Source organism: Pseudophryne corroboree, chromosome 3 (genome assembly GCF_028390025.1).
Source record: "Pseudophryne corroboree isolate aPseCor3 chromosome 3, aPseCor3.hap2, whole genome shotgun sequence".
Taxonomy (NCBI): domain Eukaryota; kingdom Metazoa; phylum Chordata; class Amphibia; order Anura; family Myobatrachidae; genus Pseudophryne; species Pseudophryne corroboree.
In genome coordinates, this window is record NC_086446.1 from 105,590,880 (window position 1) to 105,614,596 (window position 23,717).

Consider the following 23,717-nt stretch of genomic DNA (forward strand, 5'->3'; position numbering starts at 1 on the left):
TACCAAATCTGAAGCCCTCGCGTTTAATGTTTCATCCCACACTAATTTGATTTTAACCTCCTCTTTCCCCTTTCTCTGGAGACCCTCTGCTATCAAATACCTTGGCATATTTATCACTAAATCCTGCTCTAGCCTCTATCAGGCTAATTATGTTCCTATAATTAAAACTCTCACTCAAGACCTAGATAAATGGGATCGGTTATACATTTCATGGATTGGGCGGATTAACGCCCTAAAAATGAATTTCCTTCCCCGTATTCTTTATCTGTTCCAGACCATTCCGATAATGGTGCCCCGAAAGACTTTGGCTTCCCTGCAGACCCTGTGCAACAAATTTATTTGGGCTCATCGTAAATCTCGATTAAGACGAACCTTGTTGACCAAGAGTACAACTTCTGGCGGCTTGGGATATCCTAATCTTCAGGCTTATTTTAACGCCTGTCACCTTAACCACGTAGTGTCCTGGCATTCCCCCCGAGGGATTAGAAAATGGGTCGATATTGAGAACTCAATATATCAGGGTATTCCCCTCGACTCTCTTCTGTGGCTCCCCAGGTCCTGCAGACCAGCCTCGGCCTATTCAGTCCCCACAATTAAATTCACCCTTGGATTGTGGGACAAACTCCGCACCACTTATAATCTTTCTTCATACCCCTCACCTCTGTCACCTATCTGGGGTCACCCTGCCTTCCCCCCAGGCAGCGAACGAAATATAGCAGCCCCATGGCAATCTCAGGGTGTCACGAGATTTATCCATGTTAAAGGCCACGCAGCACCGACCTCTTTTGGAGATTTTCAAGAGCGCCTCGGTATTCCATCCTCGTGTCATTACCATTACATTCAAATTATTAGCTTTCTTAAATCTCAGCTTAAAACTGCCCCTATGAGATCACCCACCTCCTTTGAACATATGTGTATACTTTCGATTGGCAGAAAGGGGAATATCTCAACAATATACAACTCTATTTTGACTCCAGATCCTCCTGCCCGTGAACCCCATGAACTAGCCTGGGAATCAGATCTCTCCCATCCGTTGGAAGATGATCAATGGGAAGAAATTAGATTGCGCACTGCTAAAGCTTCTATTAGTGTGGCAATTAGGGAGACATGTTACAAAGTTTATACCAGATGGTATTTAGTCCCCTCCAGACTTCATTCCATTTTCCCCGCAACCTCGAATTTATGCTGGAGACTTTGTGGAGAGGAGGGTACCTTTTTCCATGTATGGTGGACCTGCCCCTCTATTCGCCCCCTCTGGAACACAGTTGGAGCGCTCATCGCCCAAATTTGCGGACATAACGTGGATCTCTCTCCTGAAATCGCTTTACTTCATACCCCCATATCGTCACTACCCAAAATCCAAGATAAGCTTGCTATGCAAATCTGCATGGCGGCTAAATCTCTGATTGCTAACTGTTGGAAGGACCATAAACCGCCCTCCAAGGCATTACTGATGGCTAGGATTAATTATATAGCCAATATGGAATATATTACCAGTCTGAGGAATTCCACAACATTTGGTCCCCATGGTACCTCGCGCGTTCTTTATTAATACCCGGACTCTGCTAATACCTCTAACACCTCTGCTATTTCCTCTTCTATTATCTTTGCATTTACTCTTGTTCTTTTTCTTACTCTTTCCTGTTTTTTATTTCTTCTTCTTTCTCTTTTTTGTTTTTTACTTTTAATAAGTTTTTTCTCTGTTTTGGTATAGGTCCTATACTATAAATGAAAAATAAAATGAGACTGATCATGTACATGCTTGAATTTACACAGGTACTGCTATTACTTGATAGCCTGTATTGTCATGGAACTGTATATTCCACTCTAATGCAGCCTGTAAAATCTTTTATATGCATGTTCAATATCTTGACCTGTACAACTTCGATATTGTTTTGGTTATTGATCAATCTCAATAAAAACCCTAACTTTAAAAAAAAAAAAAAGTGTCCAGGATTTTAGATTTCCTTCAAGCAGGTGTCAAAGTCGAAAAATATTGTAATGCATATACCCTGAACTAACCCCATGCACATGCCCGCTGCGCGTGCACTCAGTCCGCCGTGCGTGCACATATCCGCAATTTGCGTAGGATCGCTCCTGCGGTCATGCGCGTGGTATGGGTATTTACGGCGGAGTTTGTGAGCGCGTAGAGGGTTATTAGAACATTACATATTTAACCCAAATAGTGCATTTTGTACCCATAGTTCCCCTACACCACATCAGCGAGTATCCATAGTTTAAACAGTTCCAGGACTAAGGGACTCACCTTTGCATGATAGGAAGGGTCAGATAAAGGTTGGAAGGTGATGTCTAGTATCCAGCTGTAGGGTTTTTTAAGGGTAACATTCTGGTGTTGGTTAGAGAAAGATCGCATGTTCCAGCGTATAGTTATGTGCAAAAGTAGAATATAGATATTAACTGTATTTACTGTATATTATGTATGCGGCGGGAATCCAGAGGATACCACCCACAAGAGCAGTTGGGGAAAGACATCGCCCATCTTTTCAAATCAACCTATGACCTCTCCTGTAATGAAAAGACACATCTCTATGTCCAATGGACAATGAGATTACAGTGACCATTGTATTGTGTATGTATGTTGTGTATAAAAAGCCCATTGTTGCCTGGCCGGTCAGAAGACTCTGAACGCTTTCTATCTGACTAGCGGAGGACCGGCCGGGTTGCGCTTGCGAACATTCTCATGTATGTACATTCTCTGTAGCCATTACTCTGTTTTAGATTTATCTTGTTAGCCTGTAGTGTATGATTTGTACTGTTTTACCTTTTGAAATAATCCACGGTGGCCTTAGAACATTGTGGTTTCAACTACAATTCAGTGTTGTGTCCTCACTTTCCTGCAAGGGTTTAAAAGCATATTTAACTGTATAAGGTTTATAAGCATTGATAAGGTGTACGCACTGCGGGTACTTTATACCGTCAGCGCTACTTAAGGTTTAAGGTATAACATCGTTGCAGTACTTTGCTGCTAAGGGTTTAAAGAGTAATCATATCATTACATTGTATTACTTATAAGGTTTAAAGGTTATCAATTGTGTGTGCGCACGCTGAGCGTACTCTGTACACTCAGTGCGGCGTGTGTACGCCAAGTACGTACCACGTTCGGGACTCTGTACGCAAATAGCGTACAAAGTGCGTAGCGCGTGTTTTCAGTCTAGCGGCCATAATGGCTCCACGCTAGAAGTGTATCTAGAGGTATAGCTTTATGGTTTAAGATAATATCGACATTATCACAGGATTGGATAAAGGGTTGAAAGCTGCTTCCTTGAGGGTTCAAGTATCAGCGTTAACTGTATGGTTTCAGCAGAAGATTGCTGATTTACAGGATGTACGTTTTTTCAAGGAGTAGTACATATTCAACCTCCATTTGTTCCTCCTGCAGCTCCCTGGGATTTGAATTTAGTTCTTAAATTTCTCCAGGGTCCTCTGTTCGAACCACTTAAGAGAGCAGATCTTAAATGGTTAACGGCTAAAGTGTTTTTTTTTTACTGGCAATGGCGTCAGCCAGAAGAGTGTCAGATTTAGGAGCATTATCATGTAAGTCTCCTTTCCTAAGTTTTTTTCCAGACAGAGCAGTTCTCAGAACGAGATCTAGTTATCTTCCAAAAGTGGTATCAAAGTTTCACCTGACTGAAGAGATTGTAGTCCCAGCTTTTCAGGTATCGGGACTATCTGCGGGAGAAGCGTCGCTGGAAGTAGTCCGGGCTTTAAGAATCTACATAGATCGTACTAGTGCCATCAGGAAAACAGATTCTCTCTTCATCCTCTACGGATTCTATAGAAGATGATGGCCTGCTAGTAAACAGACGCTGGCGGGATGGCTCCGAATGGTAATATCAGAAGCTTATTCTCATGCAGATCTCCCTACTCTGGCTAATGTCTCTGCACACTCTACACGTAAGGTAGGTCCTTCTTGGGCAGCACAACAAGGTGCTTCAGCAGAACAGATATGTAAGGCAGCCACATGGTCTTCCATAAACACATTCATTAGACATTATGCCTTGGATACTTTTGCCTCTCATGACGCAGACTTCGGGCAAAAGGTCCTCCTGTGCAATCAGGAGCGTACCCACCACTAAAATGGCTTTGGGAATCCCAATGTAATCCTGTGGATAATCCTGTGGACCCAGCCAGAGAAATATACGTTATGGTAAGAACTTACCGTTGATAACGTGATTTCTCTTATGTCCACAGGTATCCACAGGGATCCCACCTGATTTGAGGATCTAGACAATCACTAAAACCTCTTCTTTCTTGTATGGAAGCGTGTGCTTGTGTGTTCTTATTGCCTAAACAGGTCTCTACCTGATGTTCCTGCCTAAAATCACTGTGGAAAGAACTGATTTGACTGAGTCAGTGGGCGGGACTATATGGTGAAGGACCCAATGCATCCTGGGAGGCCAGAAAGCTCGTGACCGTGTTGGTGCCATTTTCGCTGTCGCTCGACAATATCCCAATGTTATCCTGTGGATATCTGTGGACATAAGAGAAATCACGTTATCAACGGTAAGTTCTTACCATAACGTATATTTTTGTGATGCTCCAGACATTCAAATTATTATTTGTTTTTCCATTCATTTGGCTGAAGAAATGTTAAATTGACAAATGTCATGCGATGTACGTGTGTTACTTTCCCCTTCAGAGAGGCATGGATTGAACTAGGCTCTGAGGTACTATATCTTTGTGCTGCTGCACACAGTTTTTTTGTTAATATATCTTGTAAAACAAAGGTTTATGTAACTAATATCTTATTTTTTTTATTTTTTTTATTGAAATCTGTGTTTAGTACCTTTTATGTATGGAGGTCACCATCTACATCTGATCTACAGAGACCACCATACAACAATGGAGGACAAGAAGCAGCTGGCTGAGAGGATACTGAGTCTCACCCTGGAGATGATCCATCTTTTGACCGGAGAGGTGAGGGATTCTGGGAAACCTGAATATTTATAGAAATCATATGAATTAGTATGCATAATAGCTTGCCTTTCTGAAATGTAGGACTGTACTGTTGTGAAGAAGAACAACGCTATATTCAACAGCAGCAGCGCCTATATGTCGGTGCCTTTACCTCACTCACTGATACATGGGAGAGACAATGAGCAGAAGATCCTGGAACTTGCCAACAACATCATTCAGCTGCTGACTGGAGAGGTGACTGCTGGGAATGGGACATTACACAGTAACAGCAGGGGAGGTGTCTGGGTGATGACTGGAGAGGTGACTGCTGGGAATGGGTCATTATACAGTAACACCAGGGGAGGTGTCTGGGTGATGACTGGAGAGGTGACTGCTGGGAATGGGACATTACACAGTAACAGCAGGGGAGGTGTCTGGGTGATGACTGGAGAGGTGACTGCTGGGAATGGGACATTACACAGTAACACCAGGGGAGGTGTCTGGGTGACAACTATATTATTTCTTGACATTTATTTATATAGCGCCAGTAATCTCTGCAGTGCTTTATGATTTGGGGAAAAACATAAAATAAAACTGGGTATTAACAAACAGACAAAAAGCTAAGAGGACCATGCTTGTTTTACAGCCTATGGAAAAACAAAAGAGTTTGATAGTTGAAAATATATGCCACATATTACGTATTGGTCTGTCCAGACTGCATTGTGAAAAGGTGTTTAGTGGGTATATATAGTGTAGTCGCACTTCGCTTGGGGTTCAATGGGGTGAGTGTAGAAAGATGTGTGTAACCTGTAAAATGTGTGGTGATTGGTTACAATTGCCTAGTGAGGAAAACAGGGTGGTTCTGGAACTCTGTAAGATGCCTACAGAGGTGAATGTTTGGAGGCTAGAGGGAAGTCTTACTATTTGAGGGAGTGGCTTGTACAGAGTAGTTGAAGACCTGAAAAAAGTGCTAACAGAGTTATATGGGACGTTTTCTAAACCAAAGAGAGGAAGTATTCCCTAATATGGGCACAGACAGACAGTTGTATACAAAATTTACTTAAAGTCAAATATCCGTTAGATAAGTGACCACTAATTCTAAAATATAACTTTTATTAATTTTCATTCTGTAAAAAGGAAGTTTGCGAAATATAGTGCAAGTGAAAATAGTGTATAACCAAATTAAAAGTGAATTAAAATTCTAGACCACTGTTGTTGATAAGATTCTATTTCAAGTGTTTCAAAGTTGTAACTAAACGTTTAGTTACAACTTTGAAACACTTGAAATAGAATCTTAATAACAACAGTGGTCTAGCATTTTAATTCACTTTTAATTTGGATATACACTATTTTCACTTGCACTATATTTCGCAAACTTCCTTTTTATAGAATGAAAATTAATAAAAGTTATATTTTAGAATTAGTGGTCACTTATCTAACCGATATTTGACTTTAAGTAAATTTTGTATACAACTGTCCGTGTGTGCCCATATTAGGGAATACTTCCTCTCTTTGGTTTATGAAATTTTTAAATCTATTCCTGGAGTACCTCCCGAATGATACACATATATAAAAATATTAAGAAACGGGAAAGGACTAAGGTATGACTTAATAGAGTATATTGAAAGATACTAACTGTCTGTGCGACCACCTCTACTTCTACAGAGTTGCATGGGACATGTCAGCTCACTCACGTCATATATACAATGCTCAAAAAAATAAAGGGAACACTTAAACAACACAATGTAACTCCAAGTCAATCACACTTCTGTGAAATCAAACTGTCCACTTAGGAAGCAACACTGATTGACAATCAATTTCACATGCTGTTGTGCAAATGGAATAGACAACAGGTGGGAATTATAGGCAATTAGCAAGACACCCCCAATAAAGGAGTTGTTCTGCAGCTGGTGACCACAGACCACTTCTCAGCTCCTATGCTTTCTGGCTGATGTTTTGGTCACTTTAGAAAGCTGGCGGTGCTTTCACTCTAGTGGTAGCATGAGACGGAGTCTACAACCCACACAAGTGGCTCAGGTAGTGCAGCTCATCCAGGATGGCACATCAATGCGAGCTGTGGCAAGAAGGTTTGCTGTGTCTGTCAGCGTAGTGTCCAGAGCATGGAGGCGCTACCAGGAGACAGGCCAGTACATCAGGAGATGTGGAGGAGGCCGTAGGAGGGCAACAGCCCAGCAGCAGGACCGCTACCTCCGCCTTTGTGCAAGGAGGAACAGGAGGAGCCCTGCAAAATGACCTCCAGCAAGCCACAAATGTGCATGTGTCTACTCAAACGATCAGAAACAGACTCCATGAGGGTGGTATGAGGACCCGACGTCCACTGGTGGGGGTTGTGCTTACAGCCCAACACCGTGCAGGACGTTTGGCATTTGCCAGAGAACACCAAGATTGGCAAATTCGCCACTGGCACCCTGTGCTCTTCACAAATGAAAGCAGGTTCTCACTGAGCACATGTGACAGACGTGACAGAGTCTGGAGACGCCAAGGAGAACGTTTTCTTGCCTGCAACATCCTCCAGCATGACCGGTTTGGCAGTGGGTCAGTAATGGTGTGGGGTGGCATTTCCATGTGCTCGCCAGAGGTAGCCTGACTGCCATTAGGCACCGAGATGAGATCCTCAGACCCCTTGTGAGACCATATGCTGGTGCGGTTGGCCCTGGGTTCCTCCTAATGCAAGACAATGCTAGACCTCATGTGGCTGGCGTGTGTCAGCAGTTCCTGCAAGACGAAGGCATTGATACTATGGACTGGCCGCCCGTTCCCCAGACCTGAATCCAATTGAGCACATCTGGGACATCATGTCTCGCTCCATCCACCAACTGTTGCACCACAGACTGTCCAGGAGTTGGCGGATGCTTTAGTTCAGGTCTGGGAGGAGATCCCTCAGGAGACCATCCGCCACCTCATCAGGAGCATGCCCAGGCATTGTAGGGAGGTCATACAGGCACGTGGAGGCCACACACACTACTGAGCCTCATTTTGACTTGTTTTAAGGACATTACATCAAAGTTGGATCAGCCTGTAGTGTGTTTTTCCACTTTAATTTTGAGTGTGACTCCAAATCCAGACCTCCATGGGTTAATAAATTTGATTTCCATTGATCATTTTTGTGTGATTTTGTTGTCAGCACATTCAACTATGTAAAGAACAAAGTATTTAAGAAGAATATTTAATTCATTCAGATCTAGGATGTGTTATTTAGTGTTCCCTTTATTTTTTTGAACAGTGTATATTTAGAGAGAGAAAGATTTGGTAAAATACAGACAGCTAGTGTAAGGAAAGGGCAGCAGCAAAAGAAAATGGGGAAATCAGTCTAGATTCAGGTATAATGCATGTGGATAAAGAATCTCCGTGGGACCACTGTTTCATTCTAAAACCTATTTAATTAGTAGGTCATAAGCACCTATTGTGGTGGGGTAACATGCAAAACAATTGAATCTGTGTGATCTCAATGTTGCGTTACTTTGTCCCATCAGACCTTTCCAATCATGTTTTTCTCCATGAAAAGATAAAATGAACCTCATGTGTATGGTGTTTTATCATCAATAACCAAGGAAAATATGTCTGCCTTGACGTGTAATTATAAGACATTGTAACAGTCAATCCCCAATAGCGGTCTCTGTAAAACAAAAAGAATCAGAATTAAATTCCAATAGCAAAATGTTCTGCAGAAAAGTCAGCGATAGAAGAATCCAGATCAGTATTTTTCTGGTCTCTGTAACCGGGACACTGACGAAGCGCAATTCAGATACACTGATCATGTGGGAGTTGAGTACACTTTGGGCTGATCCTAACACTGCACTGGAGTTCTCTAATCAACCACTGCCAGATGCAGCACACTGCCACAAGCTTAATTAAAGAAACGTGTTCTGCTGGCTGCAGGCGTTGCAGCAATGTTATCCTTAGAGGAAAGCTGAGACCCTCAGACTGAGCCTTGTGGTTTTCCAAATAGTACTGGAAGGAACCAACACTGAAGGAACAGTTTGATAAGTAGTATGAGAACACACATAGTAGTGTTTATTCTAGCACCCTGCACCTTGACTGTAAGGCACTGCGGAGCTTTGTGGCACTTTATAAATAATTAATGTTTATTTGATGAACATATAAAGATAAGAGGATGAAAGGGGTATATTTGCTAAAAGATCGATTTTAAAATCAATCTCAACCAATGTTGGGTTTCTGGGGCTGAAAAACATTTACTAACAGATTATTTTTTTAATATTCATTTTTAAATGTACGTTTTAGTCCTGGATGTACATAATCAGTTTAGGTCTATTTTAAATTGACTTTTAGTAAATATACCCCCTCCTTCTTCATTTGTTGGATTAAATGGAATGAAGATGCCAGAGTATGAGGGAAATGATTTTGGATAACCACCTCAGCAGAAGTGAGAGATTGGAAGTATATTTGTTGGGCAGTGTCAAGTGTCAGTTGAAGTGGTAGATGAAGGTATGTTTGGGGAAGACGAGAGCTGCGAGAACTTCCCCAATAACATTTTACATTGCAGAAGGGTAATGTGTTTATAAGGGTTTCACAGAAGAGAGCACTGGGATGTGGCGCTGCTAGGGCGTGACTGGCATATGGTAGCGCTGCTAAGGGGTGATTATCACGTGAGACTATTAGGGGAGGATTTGGATGTGGCACTGCTGGAAAACCAGGTGGGCAATAGATCACAGCAACATACAGAGAGAAGGGGTTAAAAATCCAGATAGTATTTGAATGTGAGTAATATACAGTGTGGGGATAGTAGGGGTCCAAATTCCCTTTCTTGTCTGCTTCCAGACCTTAGGCGTGTGTGTAGTGGAGACAGTTGTGTGAAAGGGCTGCTGGTGAAGATGTATCAGATAATTTTAGCCATGTTTCTGTTCTTGCAGAAGGTATTGGTTGTTAGAGAGATGGAGGTTTCTTTTCTACAAATGGGATATGGTTCCATAAGGGTATATTCGAAAGTGATGAGAGACACGTGACCTGTTAAATGTTTTCTGGGTTTCCATAGTGTGCAGCACAATTCTGTATATAGAAGAATATGATGATTTGTCATCAGCTGCTGTAGAGAAGATTATTGTACGATGTAAGACGTCTTATTTTGTGCTGATAGGTTGATGATTTTATAGTTAGTAAATGAAGAGAGGAAAGAATTTTGCAAGTGTTATTTTAGAGGGGAGTGATGACAGGGCAGTATAAACACAGGGCTGTGATGGGGGGGGAGAGTTGAGGGGCTAATGTAAGCAAAACAGTTTGGTAAACATTGCGGGATCTGATTGGTATAGGAGAATAAGAGGCAGAGGACGAGGCAGAATGAAGAGCATTTGCAAACGATATTGTCCAAGATAAATACAGTTATGGGTGTAGAAGATGAGGATTGCTGCTGGTTGTCTGCACTGCTTGTTCAACTGTATTAGTTGTGATTTCTCTTACGTCCTAGAGGATGCTGGGGACTCCGTAAGGACCATGGGGCACAGACGGGCTCCACAGGAGACATGGTCACTATAAAGAACTTTAGAATGGGTGTGCACTGGCTCCTCCATCTATGCCCCTCCTCCAGACCTCAGTTAGATCCTGTGCCCAGAGGAGACTGGGTGCATTACAGGGGAGCTCTCCTGAGTTTCTCTGTAAAAATAATTTTGTTAGGTTTTTTATTTTCAGGGAGCCCTGCTGGCAACAGGCTCCCTGCGTCGTGGGACTGAGGAGAGAGAAGCAGACCTACTTAAGTGTTAGGCTCTGCTTCTTAGGCTACTGGACACCATTATCTCCAGAGGGATCGGAACGCAGGTCTCACCCTAGCCGTTCGTCCCAGAGCCGCGCCGCCATCCTCCTTGCAGAGCCGGAAGATAGAAGCCAGGTGAGTATAAGAAGAAAGAAGACTTCAAAGTCGGCAGAAGACTTCAGATCTATACTGAGGTAAGGCGCAGGCACGGATGGGTGCAGGGCGCAGGGGGGGCGCCCTGGGCAGCAATAAACCTCTTGGCTGGCATTGTTAACGGTATATAAGGCTGAGGCATTAATATATACGATCCCCCGCCAGTTCTTTGTATTTTTGAGCGGGACCGAAGCCCGCCGCTGAGGGGGCGGAGCTTGATTCCACAGCACTAACCATCGCCATTTTCTCCACAGCCCGCTGCAGAGAAGCTAGCTCCCCGGACTCTCCCCTGCTGAACACGGTGACAGAGGGCTTTAAAAGAGGGGGGGGGGGCACATATATTTGGCGCAGACAGTGTATATTTAACATATATAATAAAGCGCTGTATATCTGGGAATTGTGTTTACAGGGTCATTTGGCGCTGGGTGTGTGCTGGCATACTCTCTCTCTGTCTCTCCAAAGGGCCTTATTGGGGAACTGTGTCCAGATTAGAGATTTCCCTGAGTGTGTGGGGGTGTCGGTACGTGTGTGTCGGCATGTCTGAAGCGGAAGGGAGGAGGTGGAGCAAATGAGTGTGGTGTCTCCGTCGGCAACGCCGACACCTAATTGGTTGGATATGTGGAATGTTTTAAATGCAAATGTGAATTTATTACATAAAAGGTTGGACAAAGCGGAGTCCAGGGAAAATGCAGGGAGTCTATCCTTGCCTTTTACTATGTCACAGGGCCCTTCTGGGTCTCAGAAGCGCCCACTATCCCAAGTAGCAGACACTGATATCGACACGGATTCTGACTCCAGTGTCGACTACAATGATGCGAGGTTGCAGCCAAAGTTGGCAAAAAGTATTCATTATATGATTATTGCAATAAAAGATGTGTTGCATATCACAGATGACCCCTCTGTACCTGACACGAGGGTCCACATGTTTAAAGAAAAGAAACCTGAGGTTACTTTCCCCCCTTCCCATGAGTTAAATGAGTTGTTTGAAAGGGCTTGGGAAACTCCAGACAAGAAACTGCAGATTCCCAAAAGGATTCTTATGGCGTATCCTTTCCCGGCTAAGGACAGGATACGGTGGGAATCCTCCCCCAGGGTGGACAAGGCGTTAACATGCTTATCCGAAAAGGTGGCGCTGCCGTCGCAAGATACCGCAGCCCTCAAGGATCCTGCTGATCGCAGGCAGGAGACTACCTTGAAGTCAATTTATACACATACTGGTACCTTGCTCAGACCGGCGATAGCGTCGGCTTGGGTTTGTAGCGCTGTAGCAGCGTGGACAGATACCTTGTCTGCTGAAATTGATACCCTGGATAAGGATACCATTTTATTGACCTTGGGTCATATAAAGGATGCTGTCCTATATATGAGAGATGCTCAGAGAGACGTTGGCCTACTGGGTTCCAGAGCCAACGCCATGGCGATTTCGGCTAGGCGAGCCCTGTGGACCCGCCAATGGACGGGTGATGCCGACTCAAAGAGGCATATGGAGGTTTTGCCTTACAAGGGTGAGGACTTATTTGGGGAAGGTCTCACGGACCTGGTTTCCACAGCTACTGCAGGTAAATCCGCTTTTTTACCTTCTGTTTCCTCACAGCCAAAGAAAACGCCACATTATCAGATGCAGTCCTTTCGGTCGCATAAATCCAAAAGAGTACAGGGATCTTCCTTTCTCGCCAGAGGTAAGGGCAGAGGGAAAAAGCTGCCAGCTACAGCTAGTTCTTAGGAGCAGAAGTCCCCCATGGCTTCTACTAAATCCACCGCATGACGCTGGGGCTCCGCTGAGGGAGTCCGCCCCAGTGGGGGCACGTCTTCGACTTTTCAGCCACGTCTAGGTTCAATCACAGGTGGATCCCTGGGCAATAGAAATTGTTTCCCATGGTTACAAGCTGGAATTCGAAGATGTGCCTCCCCGCCGGTTTTTCAAATCGGCCCTACCAGCTTCTTCCCCAGAGAGGGAGGTAGTTTTAAGTGCAATTCAAAAACTGTGTCTTCAACTAGTGGTGGTCAAAGTTCCCCTGCTTCAACAGGGGACGGGGTACTACTCAACCCTGTTTGTGGTCCCGAAACCGGACGGTTCGGTCAGACCCATTCTGAATTTAAAATCCTTAAACCTATACTTGAAAAGGTTCAAATTCAAGATGGAATCGCTCAGAGCGGTCATCGCCAGCCTGGAAGGGGAGGATTATATGGTGTCTCTGGACATAAAGGATGCATACCTTCATGTCCCCATATATCCTCCTCATCAGGCGTTCCTGAGATTTGCTGTACAGGATTGTCATTACCAATTTCAGACGTTGCCATTTGGGCTTTCCACAGCCCCGAGGATTTTCACCAAGGTAATGGCGGAAATGATGGTGCTCCTGCGCAAGCAGGGAGTCACAATTATCCCGTACTTGGACGATCTCCTGATAAAAGCGAGATCGAGAGAACAGTTGCTGAACAACGTGTCACTCTCCCTGAGGATGTTGCAGCAGCACGGCTGGATTCTCAATCTACCAAATTCACAGTTGGTTCCAACGACCCGATTGCCTTTCTTAGGCATGATTCTGGACACGGAACAAAAAAGGGTTTTTCTCCAGATGGAAAAGGCCCAGGAACTCCAGAACTTGGTCAGGGACCTGTTGAAGCCGAAAAGGGTGTCGGTCCATCAATGCACTCGAGTTCTGGGAAAGATGATGGCGTCTTACGAAGCCATTCCCTTCGGCAGGTTCCATGCGAGGACTTTTCAGTGGGACCTTCTGGACAAGTGGTCCGGGTCCCATCTACATATTCATCAGAAGATCAGCCTGTCCCCCAGGGCCAGGGTATCTCTCTTGTGGTGGCTGCAGAGTACTCACCTTCTAGATTGTCGCAGGTTCGGCATTCAAGACTGGGTTCTGGTGACCACGGACGCAAGCCTCCGAGGATGGGGAGCAGTCACACTGGGAAGAAACTTCCAGGGACTGTGGTTAAGCCAGGAGGCTTGTGTACACATCAATGTACTGGAATTGAGGGCCATATACAACGGCCTGCGTCAAGCGGAGAATCTTCTTCGCGACCTACCGGTTCTTCAGTCAGACAACGTCACAGCCGTGGCTCATGTAAACCGCCAAGGCGGAACAAGGAGCAGAGTGGCAATGGCGGAAGCCACCAGAATTCTTTGCTGGGCGGAAAATCATGTAAGCGCTCTGACAGCAGTCTTCATTCCGGGAGTGGACAACTGGGAAGCAGACTTCCTCAGCAGACCCGATCTACATCCAGGGGAGTGGGGTCTTCATCAAGAAGTCTTTACAGAGATTGCAAGTCAGTGGGGACTGCCTCAAATAGACATGATGGCGTCACGCCTCAACAAGAAGCTACTGAGGTATTGTGCCAGGTCAAGGGACCCTCAGGCAGTAGCAGTGGACGCCCTGGTGACACCGTGGGTGTTTCAGTCGGTCTATGTGTTCCCTCCTCTTCCTCTCATCTCAAAAATATTGAGAATCATAATACGAAAAGGAGTACAGACAATTCTCATTGTTCCAGATTGGCCTTGAAGGGCCTGGTATCCGGATCTGCAGGAAATGCTCACGGAAGATCCGTGGCCTCTTCCTCTCAGAGAGGACCTGTTGCAACAGGGGCCCTGTCTGTTCCAAGACTTACCGCGGCTGCATTTGATGGCATGGCGGTTGAACGCCAGATCCTAGCTGGGAAGGGCATTCCAGGCGAGGTCATCCCTACTCTGATAAAGGCTAGGAAGGAGGTGACAGCGAAACATTATCACCGTATCTGGAGGAAGTATGTCTCTTAGTGTGAAACCAAGAATGCTCCTCCAGAAGATTTCCATCTGGGCCGTTTTCTCCACTTCCTACAGACCGGAGTGAATATGGGCATAAAATAAGGCTCCATTAAGGTTCAGATTTCGGCCCTATCCATTTTCTTTCAGAAGGCATTGGCTTCTCTCCCAGAAGTCCATACTTTTGTGAAGGGAGTGCTGCATATCCAGCCTCCTTTTGTGCCTCCAGTGGCACCATGGGACCTTAACGTGGTGTTACAAATCCTTAAGTTTCCCTGGTTTTAGCCTCTTCAATCCGTGGAATTAAAGTATCTCACTTGGAAGATGGTCATGTTGTTGTTGTTGGCCTTGGCATCGGCAAGGCGAGTTTCTGAGTTGGCGGCTTTGTCTCACAAAAGCCCCTATCTGATTTTCCATGTGGATAGAGCTCAATTTTTGCCTAGGTGGTTTCCTCTTTTCATATGAACCAACCTATTGTGGTGCCTGTGGCTACGCGGGACTTGGAGTATTCCGAGTCCCTTGATGTGGTCAGGGCATTGAAAATTTATGTAGCTAGAACGGCTATGGTTAGGAAAACAGAGGCTCTGTTTGTCCTGTATGCAGCCAACAAGGTTGGCGCTCCTGCTTCTAAGCAGACTATTGCTCGCTGGATCTCTAACATGATTCAGCAGGCTCATTCTACGGCTGGATTGCCGTTACCAAAGTCGGTAAAGGCCCATTCCACTAGGAAGGTGGGCTCTTCTTGGGCGGCTGCCCGAGGCGTCTCAGCATTACAGCTTTGCCGAGCGGCGACTTGGTCGGATTCAAACACCTTTGCAAAATTCTACAACTTTGATACCCTGGCTGAGGAGAACCTCCTGTTTGCTCAATCGGTACTGCAGAGTCATCCGCACTCTCCAGCACGTTTTGGAGCTTTGGTATAATCCCCATGGTCCTTACGGAATCCCCAGCATCCTCTAGGACGTAAGAGAAAATAAGATTTTAAACCCACTGGTAAATCTTTTTCTCCTTGTCCGTAGAGGATGCTGGGCGCCCGTCCCAGTGCGGACAGCATTCTGCAAGACTTGTATATAGTTATTGCCTGCATAAGGGTTATGTTACAGTTTTGATCAGTCTTTGACTGATGCTGTTTGTTTCATACTGTTAACTGGTTCGTATATTCCAGGTTATATGGTGTGGATGGTGTGGGCTGGTATGAATCTTGCCCTTGTATTAACAAAATCCTTTCCTCGTACTGTCTGTCTCCTCTGGGCACAGTTTCTCTAACTGAGGTCTGGAGGAGGGGCATAGAGGGAGGAGCCAGTGCACACCCATTCTAAAGTTCTTTATAGCGCCCATGTCTCCTGCGGAGCCCGTCTGTGCCCCATGGTCCTTACGGAGTCCCCAGCATCCTCTACGGACTAGGAGAAAAAGATTTACCGGTAGGTTTGAAATCTTATTTTTCCATCATTTTGTAAGTTGATCACACAGGAAGGAAATCACAATTGCAACTACCCTCAGCAATTGCATCACCCTTGATATGGTGTAACTCATATACAAGACCAGGCATTGTGTGTGGCAGGTTCCTATAAGGTGTGAGGATGTCACTGTCTATTTGTCCATGGAGGAGTGGGAGTACTTAGAGGGACACAAGGATCTCTACAGGGACATCAAGATGGAGGATTGCCAGTCAACATGCAAGGATGTAACAATGGCGGAGGTTGAAAAGCCTCTTGGGTCATCAGGTAAGTTTATATGACCAAAAAATAATGTATCATGTTTAGGGCCCTTACATTAGGGGCAGGCTAATAATATTTGATTGACAGCTCGAGGTTGCATATTTAGAGGCTGAGATGTACATTATTAGAGACGACTTGGACTGTCCTGATAATAACCAGTCGTGAAACGGCATTTAAGGATGTTTCTGCTGCAGGGTACACTGGGCTCCACAAGTCTGGACAATGGGTGTAGAGAAGGATCTTGATCCGAGGCACCAACAGGCTCAAAGCTTTGACCTTCTTCCCAAGATGCATAGCGCCACCTCCTATATCACCCCGTCTCCCAGCACAGGAGCTCAGTTTGTCAGTTGGTGCTGCAGTAAGCAGGCACTTAACAGAGGTGCTGCTCCAAGCAGCCCTGAGAAAAGCTTTTTATGAGGTAAAAAGTGAAGACTTCAAGGGCAGCAGCAGGGGTAAATGTCTTGTGACATTCACTGCTGCAGCTCCAGCTCTCCCCAGCGGCGCTGTACACTCCCGAGCCCTGGTTGCCGGGTACCTACAGCGGAGGCTCCGGTTTTCTTCATGTTAGACACACACGGCTGGGGCTCTCCAGGATCGCGTGGCCGCGCTCCGGGAGGTGCTAAGTGGGTCCTGCTCGCGGGACCCGGTCTTTATCGCGATCCGGTGCGGTCAGTGGGAGGCGGGCCGCGCGCGCTGGCGGTGGACACTGTGGACACAGGCGATCCCACTAGATCACCAGGGCATGGGCGCAGGTCAGGTTTTCTCTTAAAACCGATTTTAATATCGCCCACAGTACCCGGTGGTTTTGCCAGCAAGGGGGATAAGTCTTAGACCTGAAGCCCCTCCCCCAGCCCCAGGGCGCCATTTCCAGCAAGTGTTCCCGCCGTGGAGCTGCATCTCTGTCTTTTCCTCACTCCCTGTTAGTGTCTGCGGCGCCATTACTCCTCAGCTCACTGTTCCTGGGACTGCTTGGGCAAATCCTCCTATGTAAAGCCGCCTGGTTGTCAGCGCTGTGCCTTTACATGACACTTAAGTATGCTACCTGCCTTTTTAGTCAGTGTTAGTAAGAAAGAGTGCATTTAGTCAGGGGTTTATAGTACAATTACCCTGTGATATACATCCAGTTTCTTACTGTGTACTGTTATATCTATTGGCTATATAGCTCTGTAAGCTAGTCCAGTGCAGTATTATTGTCTGTAATAACCTCTGCATTGTACAAACTGTGACTATTTGTGTGTGCATTGATAGCCGAGTGGTGTCCATCTCATGTCTTTCACTCAACTTGCTATCCCTATATTCTATAACCTGAGGGGGCTTGGTGCGTCAGGTGTTATTTAATATAGGATTTTCACAAAGATATACTGTATTACGTATTTTTCTCTGTGATTTAGTCACCATATCTCTCCTTTATCTCTGCTAGTGCTGACTACACTGCGCAGGGGTTTGGGTTTAGGGATATAGTGATGCTAATAATTGTACTGTGTTACCTCATACTGCAAGTTATATCATGTCTGCTTCTGAGGGTAACGGTTATGGGGCGGAACACACTGCTGGTGTTGCTGAAGCCACAGGCACATATGGGGAGAATATAGCAGCTGTGGGCTCTGGTTCTGGGGGCTCCTTGCCCCCCAGTGGGACTGTGGCAACGGAGGCACATACTGACCCTCCGTGTGCCGCTTTTTCCACGCTTCTGCATACGCTAGTTCATAAACTAACACCCCCTATGGGAGCCCCAATGCCGGTACAACCGTATGTGGTCCCTGCAGCTAACCCGCCGTGGGCGGACGATTTATCTGCTCAATTAAAGAAGTTGAACAGTCCCTGACTACTAAAAAGTCTGACCAACGCTCGCCTAAGTCCAAGAGGTCCTCTAAGCGAGCGCTCGTCTCCTCACAATCCACTGCTGTCACTGACATCTCGTCTGATGAAGACAGCACATACACTGACCCCACAGGTTCTGACTCGGATACGGCTGATGGGGAGGGTAGTTCACATGTGGATGTTCCTGATCTTTTGGAGGCTATTAAGTTAATTCTGCAGATTACGGATGATCCCGAGCCATCCGTTCCTCCTAAGAAACCAGATAGGTTCAACGTCAGAAGGTGATTAAACAAGTTTTACCTCACTCTGACCACCTAGTGGATATACGTCAGGAACCCTGGCAAAGCCCGGGTACGAAGTTTGTGCCTCAAAAGAAGATGCTAGCTCGCTATCCCCTCGCGCCAGAGTTGTCTCTGAATTGGGAAACGCCTCCTCCAGTAGACTCACATGTGGCTAGGATGGTGGTTTCCTCAGCTCTACCTGTCACAACCGTCACGTCTCTAAAAGAGCCTGCGGCTAAACGTGTCGAGGGTTGTCTAAAAGCGATTTACACCCTCACGGGTGCTGCACAAAGGCCCACTATTGCAGCTACATGGGCGGCAGAGGCTATTGAAGCACGGGCCTTGGAGTTAGAAGCTGAAATCTCCTCTGACCATGCTAGACAATGCTCGTCATATATTGTCACAGCTTCTCGCTATATTAAAGAGGCGGCTTCTGATGCCGGTATCCTAGCAGCCAAGGCTTCTACTACGTCAGTCCTGGCTCGCAGGATATTGTGGCTGAGATCCTGGTTTGTGGATCTGGACTCTAGAAAAACACTGGAGGTACTCCCTTTCAAGGGGGATATTCTGTTTGGGGAGGACTTAAATAAGATAGTGGCTGACTTGGCTACTGCCAAAACTGCCTGTCTGCCTAATACAGCTCCTTCTGTGTCGAAGGCCAATGGCACGTCCTTTCGCCCCTTTCGTCCTTCAGGTACAGCAAAAGGTCAGGCATACCATAAGCAGGCCCGCACTTTCAAACCTGGTAAGCCGAAGCCTAAAAGAGCCTGGGCTGCCCGTCAGCCAGCAGCCAAGACCGATAAGCCTGCCGCATGACGGGGCGGGCCTCCCCCTGGGGGATCCCAGGGTGGGGGGCCGGCTTCTAGGGTATACCCAGGAATGGTTGAAGACCACTTCAGATGCCTGGGTATGGGAAGTCGTCACTCGAGGTTACGCCATAGCCTTAAAAAAACCGACCCCCTCATCGATTTTGCCAGACAGACGTCCCGTCGGACCAGACAAAGGCAAACACTCTGCATTCGGTGGTACAGACCCTCCTGGATACAGGAGTCGTAGTACAGGTGCCTCTTGCTCAGAGTGTCCGGCGGTACTATTCTCCGCTGTTTCTAGTCCCGAAACCGAATGGGTCCTCCCGGCCCATTCTCAACCTCAAGGCACTGAACAAGTTTGTGAAGGTTTCCAAGTTCCGTATGGAAACCCTTCGCTCTATAGCTCTGGCCTTGGAACCTGGGGAGTACATGGTCTCCCTGGACATACAGGATGCTTACCTGCATATTCCTATAGCAGTGTCACATCAACAATACCTGAGGTTCGCTATTGGCAACCTCCATTACCAGTTTCGGGCATTACCTTTTGGTTTAACAACGGCTCCGCGAGTGTTCACCAAAGTTATGGCGGTGATGATGGTGGTACTCCGCCGTCAAGGGGTCAGGATACTGCCGTATCTGGACGACTTGTTAATCCTGGCAAATTCCCCAGATCTTCTCCTGCGTCATCTGGATATGACGGTCCGGTTTTTACAAGCCCACGGGTGGCTCATCAACTGGAAGAAATCCTCCCTGATCCCTGCTCAGAGCATGGTGCATCTGGGAGCGCTGTTGGACACTCACAACCAGAGGTTGTTCTTGTCTCAGGAGAAAGTCCTGAAACTTCAGGACAGGATTCGTTGCTTCCTTTCTCGTCCGCAAGTGTCGATACATTCGGCAATGCAGGTGCTGGGCCTCATGGTATCAGCATTCGACATGGTGGAGTATGCTCAATTCCATTCTCGCCCCCTCCAGAAGCTGATTCTAACCAAGTTGGACGGCCTGCCTCACCGGAGCAAGTCTCAAATGATCTCTTTGACTCCGGAGGTCCGTCTGTCGCTGCTCTGGTGGCTCCAGGACCGACAATTGTGCAGAGGCCGTCCCTTCTGGATATCCCACTGGGTCCTGTTGACGACAGATGCCAGTCTAAGAGGTTGGGGCGCGGTGCTGGAGCAGCACTCCTTGCAGGGTCGGTGGACCAAGGAGGACTCTCTCCTCTCGATCAACATTCTGGAATTGCGGGCGGTCTTCAATGCGTTGAAACTAGCCCAGCATTTGATTCAGAACCATCCTGTTAAAGTACAGTCGGACAACGCCACCACAGTGGCTTACATAAATCATCAAGGCGGCACTCGAAGATGTTTGGCAGTGAAGGAAGCCTCACGGATTCTACGTTGGGCAGAACGCCATCTACTGGCAATATCGGCAATATTCATTCCGGGAGTCCTGAATTGGGAAGTGGACTTTCTCAGTCGTCAGGACGTGCATGCCGGCGCGTGGGGCCTCCATCCAGAAGTGTTTCAACTCCTCGTGGAAAGGTGGGGTCTTCCAGATGTGGATCTGATGGCGTCTCGACACAATCACAAGGTTCCGGTCTTCGGAGCAAGGACAAGGGATCCTCAAGCAGCATTCGTAGATGCGCTGGCAGTGCCGTGGAGGTTTCGGCTGCCGTACGTGTTCCCTCCGGTGTCACTCCTGCCCATGGTAATTCGGAAGTTCAAGCAAGAAAAAGGAAATCTGCTTCTCATAGCTCCGGCGTGGCCCAGACGGCACTGGTTCTCAGACCTGCAAGGCCTATCGTCAGTGCGTCCACTTCTACTTCCACAACTCCCAGACCTCCTCGTTCACGGCCCCTGTGTCTACCAGGACCTAGCCCGGCTGTCTTTGACGGCGTGGCTCTTGAAGCTTCCGTCTTAAGAGCTAAGGGTTTTTCTGAAGAGGTCATTAAAACTATGTTGCAGGCAGGGAAACCGGCCTCTGCTCGGATTTACCATCGGGTCTGGCATTCCTACTTTGGTGCGCATCTAACCATTATGATGCTTCCAAGTTTAGTACAGCCAAACTTTTGGCTTTTCTACAGCAGGGCCTAGATTTAGGCCTGCGTCTGGCCTCCCTCAATGTTCATATTTCTGCCTTGTCGGTGTGGTTTCAGAGAAAAATTGCGACTTTACCTGATGATCATACTTTCACTCAGGGTGTGTTGCATATCCAACCTCCCTATGTCCCGCCTGTGGCTCCTTGGGACTTGTCGGTGGTTTTGGAGGCGTTACAAGAGTTTCCATTTGTACCTCTTGGTTCAGCTGACCTTAAGTGGCTTTCCCTTAAGGTGGTGTTTCTGTTGGTTATTGCCTCTGCTAGAAGAGTGTCAGATTTGGGTGCCTTGTCTTGTAGTTCCCTATATCTGATTTTTCACCGTGACCGGGCGGTTCTTAGGACTCGACCCGGATATTTGCCTAAGGTGGTTTCTTCGTTCCACCTTAATCAGGAGATTGTGGTTCCAGCTTTTGTCTCTCCTGATTTGTCTCCCAAAGAGCAGTCTTTGGATGTGGTACGGGCTCTCTGTATCTATGTGAAGAGAACTGCTTCTATTCGAATGTCTGATACTCTTTGTTTTGTTTGGATTTCACAAAGGTGGCTGGCCTGCTCACAAGCAGACCCTGGCCAGGTGGATCAGAATGGTGATTGTGCATGCTTATGTGAAGGCTGGTCTGTCAGCTCCTGTTCACATTACGGCCCATTCTACTCGGTCTGTTGGACCTTCTTGGGCGGCCCAACGTGGTGCGACCCTTGATCAATTGTGCAAGGCGGCTACGTGGTCCTCCGGGAACACGTTCATAAGGTTCTATGCCTTCGATACTGCTGCTTCCCAGGATGCTTCCTTTGGACGCTGGGTTCTTGTGCCCGCTACAGTGCGTCCCCTCCCATAAGGAACTGCTTTAGGACATCCCCATTGTCCAGACTTGTGGAGCCCAGTGTACCCCGCAGCAGAAAACGAGTTTTATGGTAAGAACTTACCCTTGTTAAAACTCTTTCTGCGAGGTACACTGGGCTCCACAAGGCGCCCACCCTGACGCACTTAGCTTCTGTGGGTTGATATGGCATTAGCCGCTGACACTTCTCTTGTCGTGAGATTGTGGTGTATGTGGCTACTAACCGTTGTCGTCTCTTTTCCTGCTACTGCATTGGGCTGGTTAACTAAACTGAGCTCCTGTTCTGGGAGGGGGGTGATATAGGAGGCGGCGCTATGCATCTTGGGAAGAAGGTCAAAGCTTTGAGCCTGTTGGTGCCTCGGATCAAGATCCTACTCTACATCCATTGTCCAGACATGTGGAGCCCAGTGCACCTCGCAGAAAAAGTTTTAACAAGGGTAAGTTCTTACCATAAAACTCGTTTTTCACAAGTTACTATGGGGGTCATTCCGAGTTGATCGTAGCAGCTCCGATCAGGCACTCAGACATGCGCGCGGACGCCCAGCAGAGGGCTAGTCCACCCCGCATGTCAGTGCCGCCCCGTAGCCCCCCCCCCCCCCCCCCCGCAGAAGTGCAAAAGCATCGCTCTTCCTTCTCGTTCATCCTGCCAGTGACTCTATCAGCTTCAGTCGGGGTTCTCTAATGCGTATCACTCTTCACACCGCTCAGGTTTCCTGACTTCCAGTAAATGTAATTCCATAGGGAAAGCAGCCATTGTAATAGCAGAACTAACCAGCCAATAGCAGTGTGCCTGTGTGCACACTGGGACAATCTTCTTTGCAATTGTTGTGAGCTCATCTGAGAAAAGAAACAAAGAAAAGAGTTTAGAATGTAATAGTAGTAACAGTTTACATTGTATACTGACCTTTTAAAATACACAAAGTGGTATATCAAATTAGTCCCGGTTATTTATAACTATTAGCCCCGATAAGCTATTACGAGCGGCGGCTTTTAAGGGCTTTTGATGCTGCAACGGGTGCCGGCTCCTGACAGCTCCCAGTGCAGCGCTGAACTCCAGCTCCCCGGTCACATGACCGCTGCTGCGGGTTTCACACTAGGTGCCGGCTCCCGGGCCGCAGCACCTTCACTGCAGACCCAGCCTGATGCTGCAGCGGATATGGGACACTGCAGGTCGCTGCGGCTTCTCGGGAGGCAGGCGAAACCAAATCCCCGGAAACAACCCTGTTTTCAAGCGGGGCTGTTGCTCACGAAAAAACACACAGGTTTCACTGAACCCGTGTGTTTTCGTGAGAAAGGGCATTTTTTTAATAGGCAATTTAATAGGATAGCCTGTAAAAACGAAAAATCTGTGAAACATCTGGAAATATCAAGAAAAACATCAGTTTTTCGCACCCGTTGGGAATAGGATATGGCTCAAATACTGATGAACCCATTCCTATAAAGACCATGGGGTAAATGTAATAGGGTGTGATAAGCCGGAGATGCGGGACTTTGTGCAAGAATGCCCATATTTTTAAAGAGCCAATCATTTATAAGGTCATAACCAACCTGGTTTTGCCTTGTAAATGACTGCCGCTTTAAAAATACGGGCATTATTGGGCAAAGTCCTGCA

General features: G+C 46.8%; 1 protein-coding gene across 3 annotated transcripts in view; it reads left to right on the top strand.

Moving 5' to 3' along the window:
* LOC135054908 (oocyte zinc finger protein XlCOF22-like) overlaps positions 1-23,717 on the top strand; it is a 39,219-nt gene that overhangs the window by 12,657 nt on the left and 2,845 nt on the right. The window contains exons 2-4 of one of the 3 annotated variants that reach the window (XM_063958373.1): positions 4,805-4,938; positions 5,020-5,172; positions 16,111-16,273. In XM_063958373.1, the coding sequence (XP_063814443.1) occupies positions 4,813-4,938; positions 5,020-5,172; positions 16,111-16,273 (442 nt within the window). In that variant the 5' untranslated portion in view covers positions 4,805-4,812. Of the gene's footprint in view, positions 1-4,804; positions 4,939-5,019; positions 5,173-16,007; positions 16,274-23,717 lie in introns of those variants that run through there. The other 2 variants (XM_063958374.1, XM_063958375.1) reach the window with 2 other exon arrangements.